Below are 16435 nucleotides of genomic sequence, written 5' to 3' on the forward strand. Positions count from 1 at the left end.
CCATGGGTCAGACAGAAACAACCAAAGGGCTAGATGTGGCCCACAGGCCCTAAAATGCCCAGGTCTGTTCTAGACAAGATGGTATAAGAATCATACCTCCAGTCTGCAAGTGTGCTTTTTTCTTCTCTGTTGTACAGTACAGTATAATAAACTGCTGTAGAGTATGAAGTGGGATTTGTGGGCAGCTCCTACCCAGATGGAACAAGATAAAATGCCTACAGAGCCTTTATGCTATTATCTATCCTATTATTGCAAGAAATATCCTTTGAGAATGTTCCAAAACTTCATCTAGTGCAAAGAATGGGCAGGCTGCTTTCTAATACAAACTTCATTGACCATAGAACATCTGTCTTGCATTATCTGGGTAGTTCCTATTTTGTTTTCTCTTAGGCAGAATTACACATGTGGTTTCTTTCCTATAATTCCTCAAATTGCTCGAAACCATAACATTAAAATGCTGTTTCCTTCTATACAGTCATCTCTTAATTAAAGATGAGCTTACCTACTTATCATTCGGAGTATCTGAACTAGATGGCAAAGTCCACCATAGATAAAAGCAGCAAATGTATTTCCATCATTTAACCAGAAATGAAAGACATGAGGTTTCATAGAAGCATTGAAGCAACCTGGCCCTTCCACAAGCATGAAGTATTCATGGAGTGCATATAAAAGTATAAGAGATTGGTAGGCAGAACCTACATCAAATAACACTCCATGGGCAACAAACCTTAAATACTCATGTCATACTTAGTGAGAAGAATTGGAAATAAAGAAATTGAGTGTATAGTTATTTTGATCCTTCAAAAATTGCTTACTGTATATTATGATGCTTATGAAATGGCAAATTAGAGAGATGGGAAAGAAAAGTTCCCATTGTGTTTTTAATACTGATATATAGGAGTTTTTTTATTAATTTGTTTATTTTTACTTTTACTTTTCTACATTTTATAATTCTGAAGTTTTTAATATTAATATCTAGCCTCCAGCTGCTGTTATTCATTGCCAGATCAATCTGCAATAAGGGCTCTCTTATGGCAGGGCTACTTAATGTGTATTACCAAAATCTGGCCGAGTCTGGTAAAGTGGTATCCATTTTGGAAATATGTATAGTGGAGTTTGGGGTGTTGTATTAGCTGAATGTCTGTGGCAGGGGTGTGAATAAGGCCTTTGTTATCCAGGAATTCTTTACTCTTTCAGGGGCACTGCCTTGCAGGTCATTAAGTTGGGTTATAGGGATCAGTTGGGACTTGGTATTGTACGCCATTAGATTAAGCATTGCTAGTACTAGTACTAGTATAGCATTGCTAGTACTAGTATATTGCAGCAAAGTTTCTCTGCTTCGACACGAGACCATTAGTTATCAGAAAGTATTGTTATTGCTCCCTGGTTATTGTGTACAAAGGCACTTTTTGGAACACTTGCTTTTTCTTCTAGAAAAAGATGATGATTTGGCCATTTCAGGAATGGTCTGGTGACTTTCTAGTAGTAAATCTATAACAGGAGGTGCTTTGTGTTCCAGACTATTTATGTTCAATGTTCCCTCCAATTTTTTTTCGGTGTGGGTGAAAAAATATAATGTCTGAGCGGCACATTTTCATGCCTGGGTGTGGATCGGTTAGAAACAAAAGGGGGTCACGTGACCTCAGGGCACACAGCAACGGTCATAAATATGAAATGGCAGCAAAGTTTTGATCCTGCGATCATCAGGCTGCTGCAAAGGTCCTAAGTGTAAAAAAGGGGCATAAGTCACCTTTTTCAGGGCCGTTGTGACTTTGAACGTTCAGTAAATGAACCATTGTAAGTCGAAGACAACCTGCCTTTCCCCCTAGATGTTTTCTGTGGAGCTTCAAAATGGACTCCTGATCTGCTTCTAAAAGAGTGTACTGGTCAGACAGATAATCCTCAACTTCTGTTTTGACCCCAGTGGAGGCCCACGTTTCTATCTCCTGAGTAAGATGGTTATTAAGTGAGTTCTGCCTCACTTTACCACCTTTCTTGCCATAGTCGTTAAGTGAATCCCTGCAACTGCTTGTCAGAAGATCCCAAAAGTTGTTCACATAACCCTGGGACATGACCACAATCACAACTAACTTGTCAAATGTTCAAAATTTGATCCAATAACCCCCTTATTTTTCTAACAAAGTCCTTCCTTCCTAGAAGGAAGAATAGAAAGAATAAAATGGAAAGGGGGATTAAAAGGGGATACAAAATAAAAAAGAAAGGGGTTTGGTTCAAAGTTCTGCTCAGATTAAAGAAATTGGAGTTTGAGAAGGGTTGATTAAGCTTGGAGTATTGTTTTTTTTTGCTCTTTTTTATTTTTTCTATTTAGATATATGAATTTAGGAATTGCTGATCTGTTTTAATAAATTTAGAAGTATTGATTATAATAAGATGTAGTAGATAATATGATTTGGTTTAATGCATAAATGGAATTGAATTTAGAACTGTTGAGATTAATGATAATGATTTTTACTTGATTGAAAATAGAGAACATTTAGAATTTTTTTCCTTTTCTCAAATTGAAATTTAAGAGTAATAATTAAGTAAGTTATGTAGACAAGTATTAATTGGCTAAATGTTAGATGGGCTGAAATAATTTTTAAATTTTGGATTAGGTAAATGTACTATTTAGAGGGGGGAGAAGTCTGAAATTTGTATATGTTTATGTTTTGTTAATTTTCTTTTGTTAACATCTGATTGGCTATACAAGGTTTTCTTGGTTTATAGAAAAATGTATAAAGAAGGAAGCACTTTGGCATAATGGTTAATAAGTTAGAAATATAATTGGTGTACTTTTTGAAGGAACATTAAGGAGAGAATTTAATTAAAGGAAAAGTATGTACATGGATGACAACATTAGAAAAAAAAAACTTTTGCAACTTTTTTGTTGATTGATATTAGTTACTAACAAAATACTGCATTTTATTCATGGGAAATTAGATGGTGCACTGTATTATTTGAATGTATGTTGAGAGAATTTTTTTTTAATTTACCCTTCCCCCGCCCCCCAAAAAGTCCTTCATTTTTCCATCCCTCCATTCATTTCATTCTTCCTTCCTTGTTCCCTCCATTTCTCCTTCCTTCCTTCCTTTTCCCTCCATTTTTCCTTCCTTCCTCCCCTCCCTCCCTCCTCTCCTTTTCTCTTTCTCTCTTTTGCTTTCTCTCTCTCTCTCCCTTTCTCTCTCTTTCTTTCTTTCTCTCTCTTTCTCCCCCTCTTTCCCTCTCTTTCTCTCTCCCCCGCTTTCCCTCTCTTTCTCACTCTCTCTTTTTCTCTTTTTCTTTCTCTCTCCATCTCTCTTTCTTTCTCTCGCTCTGTCTGTTGCTCTGTTGCTTGCTCTCTCTCACTTGCTTGCTCTCTCTCTTTTCCTCTATCTCTCCCCCTTTATTTCTCTTTCTCTCTCTCTCCCTCTATCTCTCCCCTTTCTTTCTCTCTCTCTGTTTCTCCCCCTCTTTCTCTTTTTCTCTCTCTCCCTTCTCTATCTCTCCCCCTTTCTTTCTATCTCTCTCTCTCTCTGGCGCCCCCAGACGATCATCCTGCTAGTGCCGGCAACACGCAGGGCGTGGATCCGCCCCTCCAGATGATCATCCTGCTGGCGCCAGCAGCACGTGGGGCGTGGATCTGCACCTCCTGCGGGCTGGTATTCAAAACAAAAAAAACCCCTTTGCCGGCCTCCGCACTTTCGTCGCTCCCCGCCCCCAACTTCAATGCCTAGCTCCTTTGTGTGTGGCCTTGAAAAAGGCTGTGCGGGGAGTTGTTTTTGCGTGTGCGGCCATGCGGCTGCGCACCTTACAGGGAACATTGTTTGTGTTGCTAATTCTTAAGTTATAATCTTCAAAAGTTTTAATTGATAATACACAGGTAGTCTTCAATGTAAGACTTTCTTAAGTTAAATTGCTGCATGCCCACCATGATAATTTAATTGCATTTCGGTTGCTCGGCATTATAATTTCAGCAATCCAGTCACATAATAACACTGTGATGCTTTTTGCCATTTTCCAACATCCACTGGATAAAATGGATTCTCTTAAGAGCCACATAATTTACTTAACAATCAACATTTAACAACTTTTGTAAAAACTAAACTTAAGACCACAATGATTTATGCCCCAAATTCCAGTCTCAATTGTGATTGTAAATTAAAGACTACTTGTAGAGAAAGGTTAACAGACTACTACCCTGTTTTCCCCCAAAATAACACATCCTCTGATAATAAGCTCAATCGGGCTTTTGAGTGTATGTCAGTAAGGCCAAGTGGTTAAAAAAAAATTTAGACAGGGTCTTATTTTCAGGGAAACACGGTATGTAGAGAAAGGTTTAGCAGTATTACCATACCAGGAAAAAAAAAATACTGTCTTTTGCCCCGTTTTGTCCTCCTGATAGCATAACATTCAACGTCTGCCTGTCTTTCTCTCTCTCTCTCTCCCTCTTTCTCTCCCTCTCTCTCCCTCTTTCTCTCCCTCTCTCCCTCTTTCTCTCCCTCTATTTTTTTTTCTATTTCAGCAGGTGGCAGCACCTAGCCCTGCCTTATCTACACATAACACACTTAGAGTTTAAGATGTTGTAAAAATTCCTAGAAATGCTCTATGAAGTTGAAAGGTGCAGTTGAAAGATGACAATATAGTAATGAGGTTCTCCGTCATGGATAGAGCCAGCATTTAGGATAGGTTGTCTTCATCCACTCAGAATAAGGACCGAGTTCTTCAGCAGGATGGACATGGCAAACTCAGCTCCCATCCTGAATGTTGGATTTCTACACCGAAAGCACACAGACTTTGTCACAGTGAGTTAGGCTTCTTGACTACCATCTAGAGAGTTGAGTATTTGGCAGAGTTTTGACTCTGGCAGTTTTTTGGCAGCTGGTGAGCTGTGTTGTGTGGCATAGACCACTCAGGTCTGCCATGGCCTCTTAAAGTGCTTTCTTTCACACAGCAGTCTAATAGGGACTTCAGTTCCGTTTGTGAAGTGGCAGTGGCCAGATTTCTCCCCAATTACTCTGCCCCATCCCTGGAGGCAGGAGGTGCTAGGGTGACATTTTGCACCAGTTTCTCACCAAGGTCACATTTCTTGAACTCTGGTTGTGAGGGCTCGCCGCCCTCCAGCTACTGTTTCCACCGCCAATCAGAGGGAGTGAATCTGCTGGAGTTAACAGTTTGCATGTCTCCTGACAACCATTTTAAAGCTGCGATCACTCAAAGGGCTGGCTTTACCATTCAAAGTGCCCATTTCGTTTTGAGCTTGTTTGGGTGGGCTAGATCAACTACAAAAGCAGTTTGGTGCCAAATATCGGAGCCCTTCATCCATTTTGGACAGATTAGAGCGTTCTTTTCTCAAAATGGTGGACAAAGGTCCTTGTTAATGACAAACCTGTTGGAAAATGTCTCAAGAAGACAAACCGACCTATTCCGGATGAGGATTAGTCCCAAGCCTTGGGACAATGTTCATCCAAGTCGCATCGAGCCCACTCAGCTACTTTCAAGGCAGTTGAAAGGGTGGAGAGGCACAGGTATAAAGCCCTTCAGAAGATTTGCAATAAATCAATCAGGGGGATCATGACCCAGGATAGGGATCAAGTTTCCTGGGGCCCGGACAGCCAACCGGCTGGGTGGGAAATAGATGATCCCTAGCATTGGAATGCCCCAGGGCTACCAAGACCCAGCCCAGACCTCTGGGGTCCTGCTGCTCTCGCTTCTCCATGCCAGCTTACTGCTATGTCAGTCCCAGCCCAATTAGAACCTGCCTCCAGGCCAAATGCCACAGAACAATTCCAAGCCATCCTCTGAAAGCTCAAATGCAGCATTTCTTCCTCCTCCAACTAGTAGCCCTGGCTGTTAGCATTGGAACCATCAGACAGGCTATTGGGGCTGACTAATAGCCTGGCTGGGCCCGGTACAGCTGAGGTTCTCTGATCCTCAGACAGCTGTCCAGAATTCCGGGGGGGGGGGGGGGGAGACAGTGACTGAAGACTGGCTGTAAGGCCCTGCTGGACCACCATTGCAATCAGAAGGTGTAGGTTGGCAATACCAGTAGCCAGGACTGCTAGGTGAAGGAGGAAGAAATGCTGCATTTGAACTTTCAGAGGATGAGAGAATGACTCAAGATTAATCTATTTCCCTTGGCCTTTTTAAATCACTCCTATTCAAAGCTGCAGCAGGAGACGTTGATGTTCCACCCCCACCAGAGATGGGCATACTCCCTGGAGGTCATCCTGATCTGTTGTTTTGGAAATCACACCGGAAATGGACTTCATCCCAGTTCCTCAACTGGACGCAGTTCAGAGATAGTGGTCAGCCCCAGCGTTCAGTCCTTCTACATCTTCCATTGAACAGGAAATTTTCAATGTATTGTGCAACTTTCTGACCTGCTTTATGTGCCATCTGTCAATCGTCCATCATCAGGTTCTGGCCTTACATTATCCCACCACTATGCCAGGAGAGTCGGAAGAGCTAGTGAAACTGGAGGACAGAAGAACTGAACAGGCCTGGATAAAGCCGCACCATGTAGCCGCGTGGGCAGTTAGAGCTTCTTCTACAACTTGTTTCTTTGCCAGCACATTTTATTTATTGTTTGAATTTATAGGCCGCCCTTCTCCTAGCAGACTCTGGGTGACTTACAACAATAAAATAATTACAAATTTAAAATACCTCAATGATAGAATAAAAACATATAAAAATTAATTTACATTACATAGAGCCGGGGTGCAGCAGCAGGTAGAGTGCTGTACTGCAGGCCACTGAAGCTTCTGTAGATCTGTAAATCAGCGGTTCAAATCTCATCACCGGCTCAAGGTTGACTCAGCCTTCCAGCCTTCCGAGGTGGGTAAAATGAGGACCCGGATTGTGGGGGCAATATGCTGGCTCTGTTCAAAAGTGTTATTGCTAACATGTAAGCCGCCCTGAGTCTAAGGAGAAGGGCGGCATAAAAATTGAATAAAATAAATAAATAAATAAATAAATAAATTACTCATTGGTTGCATCAGACCCAAGATCACATCCCTACCTCCAATTTGAGAGCACAGCAGGACTTGAATAAAGTGTTTGCAACTACCCAATTTCTGACGGATGCTACCCTGCATTCTTCCTGCTTTGCTTCTAAGGCCAGATTGTATCAGTTGTAGCAAGATGTGTGCACTGGCTTTGCCAATGGCCCGTAGATACCCACCATAAGTACAATCTGGCACAGGCCCAATAAAGGGGCAGATTCTGGAGACTCCCTAGACCAATTCTGATGGAGTCCAGTGACAGGAAGAAGGTCCTCCCTCCTTTTCCAGCAAGTGCAACCATCCCCAGGCCCCACACTACTGGTGGCCCTTTCAGCCAGCTGACCAGGACTCCAGTTTCCCTGGGGCCCCAAATCAGTATGGATCTATACTGCATCAGCCTCCAGACAGATCCATGAGGGGGAAATAGTTTAGGCATCAATCCAGGGATGGCTCTGGATTCTGTTCTTCTAGCAGCCGTAGTGGCTTACCTTAGGTCTCTGTCCACGCATGTCCATTGTTAACCTGGAAGATATCTTGGTGCATGTGCCTTCTAAAAACCTATGCTGCATCAGCTCCAGGTCACCATTGTAACTCTGAGACAACATGGGTTCTCCATCAATTTGGACAAGAGCCACCTTTCCCCCTCCATTTCACTTCTCCATTTGAGAACCATTAATTCCCTAATGTGTAAGGTCTCCCTTTCCCAGGAGAGACAGGATAGTATAAGGGGTCTCGTCTCTCAGATACAATGGGAAAGCAGGGTTTCCCTGTTGTTTCTGGCCACTCTCCTCAGGAAAATGATATCATGCATTCGATAATGCTTTATGCATGACTTCACACTAGGGAACTTCAGTGGTTCCTTTTACCATTCCAGAAGATGGGCTGCAGCATCTCGCTTCACAAAGTCCTGGTTCCCCTAGTGGTTCGACACTCTAACCTGTTGGCAATCTTCAGCTATTTTCGAGGGCTGCCTCTTCAAGGTGCCTCACAAGACAGTCATCATCACAGATGTCAGTCTCTCTGGTTGGGGGGGGGCACACTCCCTGGATCTAATCGCACAGGGTTGGAGGTGGAGGCCTAGCATTTGATCAAGATTGCAGAGCAGCCATGTGGGCTTTACCATCACCGTTAGTGAGGAATTACAAGCTTGACATTTTGGCTTGGCAGAGACAGAGTTTGGGAGACAAGTGTTTCAATGGGTTCTACTGGCCGAGAGGACCCTGGACCAATCTGTTTCCCGTCCAACGACAATTTAGCTTGGATATATCCCATGCTTGGACTCTCCAAGCAGCTCACAGGAGAAGGAATGTTGTATATCTAAATGTTTCTTCTAGATATGCTGCAGGAGAGTCCTATCCCATCCTGGTTCTGGTATGGTCCAGGGTCCAGGAGTGGTCGATTTCATCAGATGGACTACATCCTCTCCAAATCCAGATCTGTTAAAAAAAACCCTGATGATTGGCCAGAGTAAGAGGCATGGTCAAATATTTGCAACTCAGTTTCTGGCCATTCAGATGATTTAAACCCACTCCTTGAATAAACATATTGACAATAACACAAAAAATAACTATCTGCAGCAGGTTATATCAAAAAGAACAACAGCAACCTGAGTATAATGGTTGTAATCCTCTTAAAGCACAATCTTAATTTCTCCCAGTCTGTAATTCCCAACCATTCTTCTTATGGCAACATCATCTTAATTTGTTTTATAATACACAGCAGCCTAATCCCAATCTACATTCAAAGTAGTTAAGAAGTTACTTCTGACTTTCTTCAGAGCAGTTACAAACATGGTAGTCCAGCTGATAACCTGGCGTTGCTCAGGTATTTATTTATCCCAATTCTGTAGTAGACAAAATACTGTTGGGGTAAGACACCTTAACATCCATAGGTGTGTGTGTGTTGTGTGCATGTTTGGTTTCAATTGCTCGAGGCATTCCAGAGTTATGTTCTGGCCAGCAGAGCAGCGACGCTGTGAACAGCTGCGGTTCCTCCATTGCAGCAGGCTCCATCTGGCTATCCATGAGCAACACTCAGCTCCTTCCATGCCACCTATCCATTCTGATAGGGTCACCACCAGTGTTCCCTCAAATTTTTTTGGGGGGTGGGCGGAAAAGTATAGTGTCTGAGCGGCAGTCCCTTCGGGACTGGGCGGCACAGAAATAATAAATAAATAAACAAACAAACAAACAAACAAATAAAAAACCCACCCTGTTTTGCCTCAGAGAATTTCAAAATAAAATACTGTACTGTGTGTCTATAACAGTGAGCTCATAATAGGGCAACTCTTATCAATATCAAAATGCCACTTAAATAGTTGAGCTAGTTTCAAACTAGATTTTGATTTTCTTTCTCTCTTCCTTACTCCCATTCTTTTTCTTTTTCTTTTCCTTCCTCTCTTTTTTCTATCTGTTTCTCTCTCTTCCTCTCTTCCTCTCTCTCTCCTTCCCTCTCACTCTTTCCCTCTCGGCTTCTGGGCAGGTTTGGAAAACTCTGAGTTGATGATGATTTTTAAGTGAGCGATTGCTCACTGCTCAGCTTAGAGGGAACTATGGTCACCACAGTGCATCCCTGGGCAAGACCCGCTGCTGCCGCCTGTTTCGCTTCCTCTGGCTGGTATGGGAGTCCCAGCAGAGTGCCCCTGATGACAGCTGAGAAGGCCCCAATAATGACAACGCTCATTGGCCCTGCTGCGGAGGACAGACAGCTAAGCTGAATGATAGAGGCATGGGGGGGCCTGTCATTTGTATACCAAGTTTGGTTGAAATTGCTTGAGACCCTGCAGAGTTATGCTGGAACATACATACATATAATCATGTGTGTATGTATGTGTGCGTAGTGTGTGTGTGTGTGTGTGTGTGTGTGTATATATATGTGTGTGTTTTTGTAGATTTTCACGGGTATATGTGTGTGGCTAGCTGATGAGGCCAGAACAAGGCCGAAATGGGGCCATCCTAGTCTCCCTTAATTTTAAAATTCCAGCTAAAAAAACATTTGACATATATATATGTGTGTGTGTGTGTGTATAACATATTTTTGCTGATAATTAAAATGAAGGGAGACTAGTATAGACTATTTCAAGCTATTTAGCTCTCATCAGCTAGCCATCCCCTTCTCAGAATTTGAACTCCCGATAGGGGGCCGATAGGCAAAAAGGAAGCAGTATGCTCCCTCTCATATTTGGATATACCAGGGTGATTTGAAAGAAAAAAAACCATATAACTCTTCCCTGGTACAAGCTGAGACAGGAGGACAACCTGTGGCCTAGAGGTTAGAGCTTTCAGACAGACTGCTCAGGTTCAAATCCCGGGAAGAGTATGGCTAACTGATGAAAGCTAAATAGTTTGAAATAGATCTATACTAGTTTCTCTTCATTTTCATTATCAGCAAAAATATGTTGCACATATAGTTTGTTGACTATAAAAATTAACTGCCTTGGATGACAGCTGGAGGAGCCACTAGGCAAAAGGAAAGTGTGTGTGTGTGTGTGTATAAAAAGATTTAGACTGTTGGTAAAGGAAAAGGACTAGCACCCTATAATATATTTCCTGTCTCCTTTATTTTCTTAAGTTTTTGTTTCTTTTGGTCTTTCTATACCAATAGCTTTCTTTTAATCAAATGAATTATTTGATCACACTTAGGTAAACATTTTCAAGTCATATAGAGGTGGAGTTGCTAATCAGAAGATTATAGTTTAATCTTTGTTTCCTTTGCTGAAAATGTTAAACAATCTTGAATCCTCTGATGTGAACTATGATAGATAACCAAAGACAAGGTCCAGTTTTTCAGCCTCAGTTTTCTGTTTTTATAATATGGAAATAATAATTTTGATTTATTTTAATTGGTAGGATTATGCATAGGAATACTTGAAAGGACTAAACTAGTAATATTAAACTTTAGTACTATATTAAGCCAGTGTTTGTTTGCAATTTAGTTATTTATCAGTTCAGATTTACATGTTAGTTAAATGATAATTGATGAAAACATATTGGGGGAACCTAACTATAAGCACTTGCCAGATCAGTTTTTTAGTTTATTGTAACATTTACTTAGGCTTTCTCTTTTACCAAATTACATAGTTTGGGAATATACAGTTAAGGACATGTTGTTAGTAACTAGACCATTTTCAGGATTTTATTCAGCAGATGGGCTGTTTGCTTATGTTCATGTATTATACTTCCTGCTGTGCAGCTGCTTCAGCTGTCTCTTGGGTTCTTTTGTTCTGTCCAGGAATGAAAGATAAGAAAGTACAGTATAGGTACTGGATTAACGTAAGATTACGGTTTCCTGCCTTTTGGATTTTTTATATAATAAATGTTCCTATTTGGGTAAATAAAAAATTAAAAGCTTCCATGTGACATAAATATAAATATTTATAATTGTGACTTGGTTCTTTTAAAATTTTCAACCTATTTTTGTAATTTTTTTTTTTAGGATTGGTAACAAGCTGCCTGACACTCCATGAACCACAAAACTAAGGAAATATGGAATGACATTAAGGCATTTGGTTGATGACTAAGGCTCTGAAGACAAACATCTTGGTGAGGTGAAGCACAAACTAGTATTCTAGTTATAAGGCACTGCATGCTGCAACAAAGATGGCAGATCCAGGAATGATGAGTCTTTTTGGAGAAGATGGGAATATTTTCAGTGAAGGACTGGAAAATCTAGGTGATTGTGGATATCCCGAAAATTCAGTAAACTCTCTGGGGCAACAAATGCCTATTGATCAAGGATTTCCCTCACTACAGTCACCCCTTCATCATCCTACAACCAGTCAAAATCAAGCAAAGTTGACTCACTTCGATCATTATAATCAGTATGAGCAACAGAAAATTCATTTAATGGATCAGCCCAACAGAATGATGAGCAGTGCGCCTGGCAATGGCATAGCATCTCCTCATTCGCAATATCACAACCCTCCAGTTCCTCATGGTGGAGGCACTGGTAGTCAGATGGGAGTCTATCCTGGTATGCAGAATGAAAGACATGGACAACCCTTTGTAGATGGCAGCTCTATGTGGGGTCCAAGGGCAGTACATGTGCCAGACCAGATACGGGCACCATACCAGCAGCAACAACCAGCAGCTGCCCAGCCACCATCAACACCATCAGGACCACAGGGACAGGGACATCCTCAGCATATGCAGCAGTTGGGAAATTACATGGCTCGTGGTGACTTTTCAATACAGCAACACGGTCAGCCCCAGCAACAGAGGATAAATCAGTTTTCTCAAAGCCAGGAAGGTCTTAATCAGGGAAATCCTTTTATTACCACCTCAGGACCTGGCCACATGTCTCATGTGCCCCAACAGAATCCAAGCATTGGGCCTTCTTTACGACATTCAGTGCAACAATTTCATCATCATCCCCCCACAGCTCTCCATGGAGAATCAGTAGCCCACAGTCCCAGATTCTCTTCCAACCCTCCTCAACAAGGTGCTGTTAGGCCACAAACACTTAATTTTAGTTCTCGGGGCCAGACAGTACCTTCACCTACTATAAACAGCTCAGGGCAGTATTCTCGTTATCCTTACAGCAACCTAAATCAGGGATTAGTAAACAATACAGGGATGAATCAAAATTTAGGCCTTACAAATAACACTCCAATGAATCAGTCTGTACCAAGGTACCCAAATGCCGTAGGGTTCCCATCTAACAGTAGTCAAGGACTAATACACCAGCAGCCCCTTCACCCTAGTGGCTCACTTAACCAAATGAACACTCAAGCTATGCACCCATCACAGCCTCAGGGAACTTATGCTTCTCCACCTCCCATGTCACCTATGAAAGCAATGAGTAACCCAGCAGGTACTCCCCCACCACAGGTCAGACCTGGTAGTGCTGGAATACCAATGGAAGTTGGCAGTTATCCAAATATACCACACCCTCAGCCATCTCACCAGCCATCTAGTGCCATGGGAATTGGACAGAGGAGTATAGGCCCTCGGAATATACAACAGAATCGTCCATTCATGGGTATATCTTCAGCAGCACGGGAAATGGGTGGTCACATGAGACCAAATGGTTGTCCAGGTGTTAGCCTTGCTGATCCACAAGCAATACAAGAACGATTAATATCTGGTCAGCAGCATCCTAGTCAGTCATCTTTTCAACAGCAAATGCCAACATGTCCTCCCATGCAGCCTCATACAGGAATTCATCATCAGTCTTCACCACCACCACCACCACATTCTCACCATCAGCCTTGGGCACAGCTTCACCAATCACCACAGAACACACCGCAAAAAGTGCCTGTCCTTCAGGTAGGGAATGTATTGAATAAAATTTTGCTTAGTGGACCATTTTAAAAATAATCCTATTAATTTGTGTTTTGTTTGTCTTGTAAGTGCTTTTATAGAGAATTGCATATACATTAGTGAATTCAATAATCTATTTTAATTGTGAACAAAATTAAGTTATAGCCTTATATTAAACAATCATATTTTTAGCCAAATGATTTTTTGCATATTGTTTCTAAATATATTACTTTTTGTGCTTGTGCAATAAGCATTTCAACCTGTAAAGTTAAAAAAAAGTTGCAAAGGAAACAGTTAAATAATCTCCAATAAACTCAAGTGTATTATGACAGGGCCATAAATCCAAGAGTATTTCATATTGGATTCATTTGCCACCAGTAGTTTTTAGGTGCCTCTCCTTGTACTTGTTTTTTTTAAAAAACAGAAACAAACAATTTATACTTGAACTTTTTTTCTACTTAACTTTTGTCCTTTGTGCTGAAAAGCCGAAGTGAAAACACTATCTTCTATTTTTTTTAAGTCATTGTTTTGGCTGAAGATGGTCCAATCACATTTCATACATCTGAGAGTGAGGGGTAACAGAATAAATGAGAAGAAGAAACATCAGATATGAGGGGAAGGGGGTATGAATCAGATATGAATAGGGAAGGAAATGATGAGAAGCCACATTGAGACGGAAGAGAAATCTATTCCCTGCATCAAGGAATGCAAGATTTCTAACATTATCTAATATTGGGGATATGATATATAAAGCAAAACTTTAGAGAATGTAAACCTTACTCACGACATGTAAAAAAGAAGGAAAGTTTCACATCTAACTGAAAAAGCTACTCACATTCAAACTTGCTTTTTTTCTGAGAATATAATTTAATGTCACTAACAAAATTAATTTGATTATTTATTTGAAATGTTTATGCTTTGCTTACAGCCTGGAAAATCTATAAGTATTTTGTTATATAATAAGAACCAAATAGATTTCCATCATTTTGAAATGCACACTGTGTTTTCCTGAAAAAAAAACCCTGGACCTATTTTCTTTTGTGCCCCAGAATTAGTACCAGGTCTTTTTTTCAGGGAATGTCTTACCTGCTTAGGACCACCATAGCGAGACCTTCTATGCCCTGACAACTGTTGTGCCACTGCCCAACTTATTTGGCCACTTGTGGCCAGATACCACATGGCTCCTTGCGCAGCCCACGCAATCTGAGCTGTCAAACTCTCTCCCAGCTGTTTTTCAGCTGATTAAAATGGTTTTAACTTCTGGAGGGTTTTTTTTTTTTTGGAGGAAATAATGTTTTAAAAAGCTACCATCAGATATCCTTTTCCTTTTGGCTAAACTCCTCTAAGTCCATTTCAAACATTTCCCCTGGACTGCACTTTCTTTCACTCTTGTCTCCCTTCTGAGAAAGCAGAAAAGAATGTGAACCAAGTATGCATATAGTATGCTGCCACTTGTAGGCTATGTGGCACATTGTGCCGGTGTCGCAGGTCAAAGCAAGTTACATGATGCATTGTGCTGGTGCTGCCGCTTGCGACAGGGCACCATAAGGCTCATTATGTCAGTCCTGCCGCTCACAGCAGAATACAGCATGGCATGACATGCTGTTGCGCATATGAGCAGCAGCCCCAGCATCATGCAGCCTCCTGCCACAAGTGGCAGCATACCACACACTTACTTGGTTCACACTCTTTTCTGTGACAACAGCGGCAGCAGCATAAAAGTGATCGGGGCATGGGAGGCCTGGCTGCAGCAGTCCTAACTTAAGTGAGTGCGGGGCTCGTGGGACAGCTTCCCCCCACCTTGATTTTTATGCATGAACCTCATTCCACTTTGTACAGCCAGAGGTGGGGCTTAACTAGGACCTATTTTTAGGGTAGGGCTTATATTAGGCATGTGCATGAAAATTGTGCTAGGGTATGTTTTCAGGGTAGGTCATATTTTCAGGGAAATGGCAAAACAGGAAAGATGAGGAAAGATGGTGAAAATAAGTTAAAATAAGATGAAATCTTAACCACTAATGGTTGATTATTTTTAATTATAGAAATGGGTCACTCTGAATTAACAGCCCCCCAGCTCAGCCTACTAGGCAACAGAATCACCTTAATGCCTCTGCTGCTTTTCATCATATTGGTCCTGATGTCCTGCAATATGTTGAAAATTTCATGTTACTTCACTATAATCAGTGACTATATTTAGAACTTTGTTTAAGAAAGTTGTCTTAAATTCTACTTCTCATGAGATTAATTACAAAACTTATTTGTTAACTACCAAAAATTGCCTTCTAAAACAGGGCAATCATGCATGGACTAAAATGAATTTCCCATAGTTAATTCAGATACATGATTTATATAAATGGAACTAAGATTTATTTATTTATTTATTTATTTATTGGATTTGTATGCCGCCCCTTTCCAGAGACTCGGGGCGGCTAACAGCGACAATAAAACAGTGTACAATAGTAATTTGGTATTGATGATTAAAAATCAATTAATATAAAAACCAAACATACATACATACATACCATGCATAGAATTGTAAAGGCCTAGGGGGAAAGAGGATCTCAATTCCCCCATGCCTGGCGGCAGAGGTGGGTCTTAAGTTGTTTACGAAAGGCAAGGAGGGTGGGGGCAGCTCTAATCTCCGGGGGGGAGTTGGTTCCAGAGGGCCGGGGCCGCCACAGAGAAGGCTCTTCCCCTGGGTCCCGCCAGGCGACATTGCTTAGTTGACGGGACCCGGAGAAGATCCACTCTGTGGGACCTAACTGGTCGCTGGGATTCGTGCAGCAGAAGGCGGTCCCTGAGGTAATCTGGTCCGGTGCCATGAAGGGCTTTATAGGTCATAACCAACACTTTGAATTGTGACCGGAAACTGATCGGCAACCAATGCAGATTGCGGAGTGTTGGTGTAACATGGGCATATTTGGGAAAGCCCATGATTGCTCTCGCAGCTGCATTCTGCACGATCTGAAGTTTCCGAACATTTTTCAAAGGTAGCCCCATGTAGAGAGCGTTACAGTAGTCAAGCCTCGAGGTGATGAGGGCATGAGTGACTGTGAGCAGTGACTCCCGGTCCAAGTAGGGTCGCAACTGGTGCACTAGGCGAACCTGGGCAAACGTCCCCCTCGCCACAGCTGAAAGATGTTTCTCTAATGTGAGCTGTGGATCGAGAGGACGCCCAAGTTGCGAACCTTCTCT

The 16435-nt window shown here is 41.7% G+C and overlaps 1 protein-coding gene across 1 annotated transcript in view; it reads left to right on the forward strand.

The window, feature by feature from the left end:
* CHD7 (chromodomain helicase DNA binding protein 7) overlaps positions 1-16435 on the forward strand; it is a 184683-nt gene that overhangs the window by 33707 nt on the left and 134541 nt on the right. Inside the window, exon 4 of the mRNA XM_070747811.1 lies at positions 11415-13246. Coding sequence (XP_070603912.1) covers positions 11579-13246 — 1668 coding nt within the window. The 5' untranslated portion in view covers positions 11415-11578. The remainder of the gene's footprint in view (positions 1-11414; positions 13247-16435) is intronic.

This window comes from Erythrolamprus reginae, chromosome 3, assembly GCF_031021105.1.
Source record: "Erythrolamprus reginae isolate rEryReg1 chromosome 3, rEryReg1.hap1, whole genome shotgun sequence".
In the NCBI taxonomy this organism is placed as follows: domain Eukaryota; kingdom Metazoa; phylum Chordata; class Lepidosauria; order Squamata; family Dipsadidae; genus Erythrolamprus; species Erythrolamprus reginae.